The 7,849-nt window shown below is 49.5% G+C and overlaps 1 protein-coding gene across 1 annotated transcript; it reads right to left on the bottom strand.

Annotated features, from left to right (window-relative positions):
* Positions 1-120: 120 nt before the first annotated feature.
* SRP14 (signal recognition particle 14) lies at positions 121-4,199 on the bottom strand. The gene is made up of 5 exons (XM_062205614.1): positions 4,125-4,199; positions 3,899-3,971; positions 3,305-3,417; positions 1,016-1,048; positions 121-521 (listed from the first exon to the last, which is right to left on the bottom strand). The coding sequence occupies exons 1-5, from the start codon at positions 4,146-4,148 to the stop codon at positions 432-434; spliced, it is 333 nt and encodes a 110-aa protein (XP_062061598.1). The 5' UTR covers positions 4,149-4,199; the 3' UTR covers positions 121-431.
* Between the last annotated feature and the right edge of the window lie 3,650 nt (positions 4,200-7,849).

Below are 7,849 nucleotides of genomic sequence, written 5' to 3' on the forward strand. Positions count from 1 at the left end.
TCAGGCTTCAATTCCAGTAATCAAGAAGATAAGGCTAAAGCCTATCATTTATCACATTCTAGAATTGGTAGTTATCACCAGAACTATGAAGACGGGGTATGAAAAGAAGAAGAGACAGTCTATGCTCATAGACAGGTTTAATGATACATTGCACTTCACAGAGATGACTACGGAGACTTTTAAGCTATAATCCAGGAAAATACAACCATGCAACACAGACCAATCAACCAGATCTAAAATAAACTGGCTTCTCACCACAACTACCCTGTAAACACTCAACCCTTCTCTCCCAGATGACCCTAATCGCACATGAAAACAGTAGCTATGGGGAGCCAGAAACCTAGCTTTGTGGCCAAAAGGGAAAAAAAAACAAAGGAAGACTAGCAATTCAGTGGTTAGGTGGTGGGAACAGGACCTTCCCTGCCTCTCTCTCACTGCGCCGCTTTGCTCTTCTTGCTCTTGCTCTTTTTGTCCCTCTTCTTGAGTCCGTCCATGTTGGCTCTCAACAGGTTTGAATAGGCCTGAAAAACACGGGGCATGACCTGGGTGCAAGGGGTACAAATGGGGCAGCCGTCCCTGTACTAGTTTTGGGCAGTCAGAATCAGAAAGCCTACCTGATAAGGAGCATATGCCACAAAACTGTCTGGGACACTTGGTCTAGAAAACGGTCTAAGCGCAGAATGCTCTTTCATACTACAGTGGCTTCGGAAGCACTGGCCCACAGTAAATTAGGCTTTTCAGTTTTCTTTTTTAATTAGCAAAAGGGAAAAACTAAGACAACTTCTTGTTCAATTATACTGTAGGCAGAGTATACCTGAAGCCTAAGACAAAAATCTAGCTTAAAAGTTAGAAAGGAAGATAGTGCATGTATTGAAATCTACACCATGGAAACTTTTACTAGAAAAGATTCGGTAAAAATTATTAAGGAGAGCAGTGAACCAAAATATCAATCTTAACAGAGCATTCTGTCATGCTGACTCGTGCCTCGAGAAGATAGGAAACACCTAACACTCACCATCTGAAACTTATTCACTTCTTTGGAGCTCACCTGGAAAAGAAGGCAAACAGAGGTTACTCCAATCATCCATACAGGTACCCTCTCTCCACCCAATTAATAGGATGAAGCCTCATAAAGTACATCCTAGTCTTCAAAATACTTCTTCCCAACTTTGGGGGTCACAGTACACTGAAGACCAGTTTTCTACTCCATTTTCCTCTTCCTGAGAAATGAGCAAGGTAACTCTGTGTCTTTTTCCACAGTGCAATGCACCCAGATGCAAAAATCAAAACTGGGCTCCTAGGGCCAGCGCCATGGCTCAACAGGCTAATCCTCCGCCTAGCGGCGCCGGCACACCGGGTTCTAGTCCCGGTCAGGGTGCCGGATTCTGTCCCGGTTGCCCCTCTTCCAGGCAAGCTCTCTGCTATGGCCCGGGGAGTGCAGTGGAGGATGGCCCAAGTGCTTGGGCCCTGCACCCCATGGGAGACCAGGAGAAGCACCTGGCTCCTGCCTTCGGATCAGCGCGGTGTGCCGGCCGCAGCGCACTGGCCACGGCGGCCGTTGGAGGGTGAACCAACGGCAAAAGGAAGACCTTTCTCTCTGTCTCTCTCTCACTGTCCACTCTGCCTGTCAAAAAGTAAAAAAAAAAATAATAAATTAAATTTAAAAACAAAACAAAAAAAACTGGGCTCCCAGACAAGCTACACTTCCTACCTCTGTTGAAGGAAATCCCCTACCTAGTTGGCGCTGAGTTTCCCCTCCGGCTTGAGTAAGATGTCAGACTTCTCAGTGTTAATTTTTTACTTGCAAAAGTATATTTATACTACTTTCTCTGTATCTTATTTATAAAGTTTCCTTCCACTAGTTCAGTTGTTTAGCACCCTGCAAGCTACCAGAAGAGAAACTGTACCTCTGAGGAAGATTCCTGAGGTTTTTGTATTTCACGACATCACCGTTACTCTCGGACACCACTTAGGCTTGCTTTACTGTGTAAGTCTTCTTTTTTTTTTTTTTTAAACAGGCAGAGTGGACAGTGAGAGAGTGAGAGACAGAGAGAAAGGTCTTTCTTTTTTTTTTTTTTTTTTTGGACAGGCAGAGTGGACAGTGAGAGAGACAGAGAGAAAGGTCTTCCTTTTGCCGTTGGTTCACCCTCCAATGGCCGCCGCACCGCGCCGATCCGAAGGCAGGAGCCAGGTGCCTATCCTGGTCTCCCATGGGGTGCAGGGCCCAAGCACCTGGGCCATCCTCCACTGCACTCCCTGGCCACAGCAGAGAGCTGGCCTGGAAGAGGGGCAACCGGGACAGGATCGGTGCCCCGACCGGGACTAGAACCCGGTGTACCAGCGCCGCAAGGCAGAGGATTAGCCTAGTGAGCCGCGGCGCCGGCCAGGTCTTCCTTTGCAGTTGGTTCACCCTCCAATGGCCGCCGCGCCAGGCGCACCGCGCTGATCCAAAGCCAGGAGCCAGGTGCTTCTCCTGGTCTTCCATGGGGTGCAGGGCCCAAGCACTTGGGCCATCCTCCACTGCACTCCCAGGCCATAGCAGAGAGCTGGCCTGGAAGAGGGGCAATCGGGACAGAATCCGGTGCCCCGACCGGGACTAGAACCTGGGGTGCTGGTGCCGCTAGGCAGGGGATTAGCCTATTGAGCCACGGCGCCGGCTTTGTAGTCTTCTTAAGACTACTTGTAAAGGGTGGCTCATGAATGAATTTATAGGCTCATTCTCCTGAGTGTGGACTAACCACAGATGTCATTAGAGGGCAGGGTGGCTCTGCTCCAGGATAAAGGAGTATGCACTCTGAATCCAGAGTCCTCCTTCGCCACATTTAACCTTCACAGTAAACACAAAGCCTGGGCCTCTTGATTAAATGTACCAGTACATTCTCTCAAGTACCAAGCCTAGCAAATACTGCACGCTTGCTATGAGAACCACAGAGATAAGGGAATAATCACCTTAAAAATAAACGAATCCTCTAGCACCAAGAAATTTTACTGACTGTCCAGCACGGTGAGGGGAAGAGGAACTGCACCAACTGCCCCTTACAGTGCAGTTAGGAGTCAGGCTACTGCCAGTGCCTCATAAATTTTAGCAGAACAAGTTTTTGACCTCTGCCTTGTTCATTTTCCTTTTGTTACAGTTTCTAGAACTGAAGTAGTAAAGGAAGGTCCTGATCTGAAAATAGGCTGAGAGCCATCCACCAGCCTTTATTTAATAAAGTCAATAAATAAAAGCCCAACTCCGACATGTCCCATCCTCAGTTGAGTGCCTCTTTAAATTCCCAAAAGTCGTGTGGGGAATCCAGCTCACCACCGTGCTGATCTTCTTCTTCCCATCAGTAGCTCTTAACAGACATTTGTTGTCTGAGGGCTCAAAGCCCTCCACAGAACCTTTCCTTGGGATGGGTTTCGTTCGACCATCATCTGCAAGAAAAGCGGCCTGCTGTGAACACAGCCACACACACTGCTGACAGGCAGACAAGAAGCCAACCCAGAGAGGGAGGGTCCGAAGAGGCGCCCTAATCCCCACCCCCGCTCCAGCTCCGTTAGCCACAGCATCCGCCAAACCTTGCAGAAACCACCGCTACTTCCACTACGGACCTCACTCAAAACTGGGGCGCTGGGGTACCTGACAAAATGATGAGCCCTGACGTGCTTGGGACCCACTGTAACCAGGCCCGAGCTAGGTGCGAAATGCTAGGGGCCGCGCGAGCCACGAACCCTGATACTCTCGGGGCCCTAAGCCCCGAGTGTGCCCAGCACAGGGTGGAGAAACGGCGAGGCGGGGATCCGCAGCCGACCCCGCCGGCTCCCAGACGTCGGTCTCCTGGGCCGGGAGCTGCTCGGCTTCCACGGCGCCCTCTCCCAGCTTCCTCCCGGCCCTGCCGCGACCACGGCTGCTTACACTTCTTCAAGGTGATGAAGACGCTGCCCGACAACCGGCATTTCTGGAAGAGTCTGGTCAGCTCCGTCAGGAACTGGAACACAACAAGCCCGGCCTCGTGAGCAGCCCCAGAGCCTCCCCGCCGCCATCAAGTCCCCATCCCCCCCCCCCCCCGCAAAAGGAGACAGAGGCCCCGGGCAGAGCCCCTAACCACATGCGTCCCCGCGCCGGTCGGGTGCGACCAGACCTGCTCGCTCTCCAGCAGCACCATCCCGGGGCTGCCGGTTCCTCTCCGTCCGCACACGCCCCGCCCCGTTGCACCCGGAAGTTCCGCCTCGCCTGGGCGGGACTTCCGCTATTACTCTTCCATTCCTTTCCACCAATCCTTGCCTCCGCCCTGTCCACCTCGCGTCTGAGCTCTGGGACGCCCTCGGCCGTCCCTGGGAGGGAAGCGCTTGGGGAGCTGTTAGGCTGAGTCACCGCACAACAGAAAGATTTGAAAGAACGTAGAGTTGTGTATAGCCAGCCGTTTGTTAGACGAGATACCTAGCAGTCCAGTGCCTCAGTTTCCTTATCTTAAAGAGAGCATAATAGCACATAGTAGTACAGCTACTTCACGACGTGATGGTGAACAGTAAATGAGCCCACATTGAACAGTAGAACACTGGTACGTGGAAAGTGCACAGTAAGCACTTGCCCACCGTTATGTTATGTAATGTTATTATTTGCATTATCATTGTAATAAGTTCTCATGGAGGCTCTTTGAATTCTCCTCTGACCAGGAGGACTGGGTGCCCCTAATGGCTGACTTGGAGCCCAGTCTTAGTTCCTCTGCATTCAGTAGAAACCTGGGTTCTAGGCCCTGCTTTGGTAGTAACCAGCTTAAACGCTGGACCTTTTCAAAGTCAGGCGTTCGCTCAATGCACAACGGGTTGGCTGTGTGCCTCGTCCCCTGTGCCAGGCACTGTTGGAGTTGGGAATACAGCAGGATAGAAGACAAGCTAAGTTCCTGGAACCTGGGTTAAAAGGGTAGGGAGAAAAATAAACAATTAACAAGAAAACAAGTGTTACAGCTTCAGATGATAAGGAATGCTGTGAGGACAACTATGCAAGGTGATACAAATGGGAGCACCAAGGGGCCAACGTTTTGTTGCAGCCAGAAGAGTTCTCTCTGAAGAGGAAAACTTTTTGTTGAAAGCCATGGGGACAGCCATCCAAAGATCTGGGGATATGGTATTTTAGACAGCGGGAACGGCTAGAGCGAAGACCAAAGGGGAAACTCATCACCCTGTATGAGCAAGGCTGTGGGGTGAGGATGGGATGGAGAGGGCCTGTGGAGACCAGGGGTCAGGGGGCATGAAAAGGCAGGTCTTGTGGGGCCCATGGCCATGGTAAATTTTGATTTTGTTCCAGATAGAGGATTCTTGTAAAAGTAGGTTTTTTTAGACTCTTCCTTTAAAAAAAAAAATTATTTACTTTAGAGGGAGAATTACAGAGAAAGGGAGAGACAGAGAGAAAGTCTTCCATCCACTGGTTCACTCCCCAAGTGGGAGTGAATGAAACTGCCAGACCTGGGCTGATCCAAAGCCAGGAGCCAGGATCTTCCTCCAAGTCTCGCACGCTGGTGCTGGGGCCCAAGCACCTGGGCCATCTTCCACTGCTTTCCCAGGTGCATTAGCAGGGTGCTGGATCAGAAGTAGAGCAGCAGGACTCGAGTGGGAAGCCAGCATTGCAGGTGGTGGCTTAACCTACTCTGCCACAGCACCAGCCCCTGTAAAAGTAGTTTTACGCAGGACAGTGATGAACTGATTTGTGTTTTTAAAACATCTCTCTGTCTTTGGTGTAGAGACAAGCCAGGAAATGGGATCCCATATGGGAGACCTGGATGGAGTTCCTGGCCCAGCAGCTGCTGTTGAAGGCATTTGGGAAGTAAACCAGCAGATGGAAGATCAACCTCTCTCTCCATCTCTCCCTCTGTCACTCTGCCTTTCAAATAAATAAAAATGTAAAAAAAAAAAAAAAAAAGTTTGCAGTAAAATGGAATTAAGAGTTTTTGATGCAAGAAATTTTTAAATCCATGCATAGCTATTTCATAATACACACCTCCATGAACTTTTTGAAAACCTCATATGCATGACTTTCAAAATATTTTGCATCAAAAAAAGTAGCTTTTAGTTCCATTTTCCATGATCTTTTGAAATATCCTCTTATATCCTAGAATAATTTCCCCAATGAGACAAATGGTATTATATATTGGAACCATCTACAAAAGTAGCTAAGGGTACAATGAAATTGAGAGTTTATGCCAAGAAGCCATATTTATTTGAAAGTTTGAGTTACACAGAGAGAGAAGGAGAGGCAGGAAGGGAGAGGGAGAGAGAGAGAGAGAGAGGTCTTCCATCCACTGGTTCACACCCCAATTGGCCTCAACAGCTGGAGCTGCACTGATCAGAAGCCAGAAGAAGCTTCTTCTTCCAGGTCTTCCACGTGGGTGCAGGGGCCAAAGGACTTGGGCCATCTTCTACTGCTTTCCCAGGCCACAGCCGAGAACTGGATTGGAAGTAGAGCAGCCGGGATTCTAACCAGTGCCCATATGGGATGCCGGCACTGCACATGGCAGCTTTACCTGCTATGCCACAATGCTGGCCCCACCAAGAAGGCATAGTTAAATTTTGACCAAAAATTCTAACTTACAGTTATGAGCAGTTAGGGTCAAATACGATCGAACTGTAATTTATGTGTAAACAGAGGTCAGTGGTCAGTGGCTGTGGCCCTTGGAGCAGAGCAGTGTGTGTGTGAGGCAGGGAGCAGGCCAGATGACGCCCCACTTCTTCCTCGCCCTGGGAGAACTGTGGAGTGAAAATAGTTCCTAAATCCCCCTCCGCACTCATGCAGCCTTCAACAAATGCCTCGTTAGCACCACAGCTAAAACAGAGCCCCTTAGCAAAAAAAACTGGCATCTACTTATGCCAGACTGTCCACGCCACGGGCAAGGACAGGGAAAGAAAAACACCCAGGAAATCTGAGGGGCCGGGATGACTTCCTGCTTCTACCAATTACAGTCCTCTCTCCCAAAATGCAGGGGTCACGTATGTCCTTTCCTTGGAGCACAATTTAATTTATTGGGTTGAAATAGAGTCAAGAGTTATGTCAGTTATGTCAGCCGGCGCTGTGGCTCACCTGGTTGATCCTCCGCCTGTGGCGCTGGCATCCCATATGGGTGCCGGTTCTAGTCCCAGCTGCTTCTCTTCCAGTCCACCTCTCTGCTGTGGCCCGGGAAGGCAGTGGAGGATGGCCTGAGTACTTGGGCCCCTGCACCTGTGTGGGAGACCAGGAGGAAGCACCTGGCTCCTAGCTTCGGATCGGCGCAGCTCCGGCTGTGGCAGCCATTTTGGGGGAGTGAACCAATGGAAGGAAGACCTTTCTCTCTGTCTCTCTCTCACTGTCTAACTCTATCTGAAAAAAAAAAAAAAAAAAAAAAAAAATTCGGGTCAAAGGTCTTGTTAAGGTTAGAATATTTTAATTTATAGCTGTAGTTATTCTAATACAGTTACATTTTGCAGGGCCTGGAAAGTAAGATGATTACAAATAGTCACTAGTTCGTAGCTGCCTGAATTTGAATTCTAACTCTACCTCTCCTTGTCTCAGAGACTGGAGACAAATCACAAGATTCCTGCTAAAATATTATTAATTAATTTGTTTGTTTATTTACTTATTTGAGTTAGAGAGGAAGAGACAAGAGAGGTATCTCCCATGCACTGGTTTACTCTCTAAATGTCCACAACGGACAGGGCTGGGCCAGGCCAAAGCCGGGAGGCAGAAGCTTCAGCCAGGCCTCCCACATGAGTGCAGGCGCCCGAGCACTTGGACCATCCTCCACTGCTTTCCCAGGCACATCAGCCAGCAGCTGGATCTACCTGGAGCAGTCGAGACCTAAATAAGTGCCCACATAGGATGCTGGCTTTGCAGGTG

The sequence above is a fragment of the Lepus europaeus genome, chromosome 11 (genome assembly GCF_033115175.1).
Source record: "Lepus europaeus isolate LE1 chromosome 11, mLepTim1.pri, whole genome shotgun sequence".
Classification (NCBI taxonomy): Eukaryota; Metazoa; Chordata; class Mammalia; order Lagomorpha; family Leporidae; genus Lepus; species Lepus europaeus.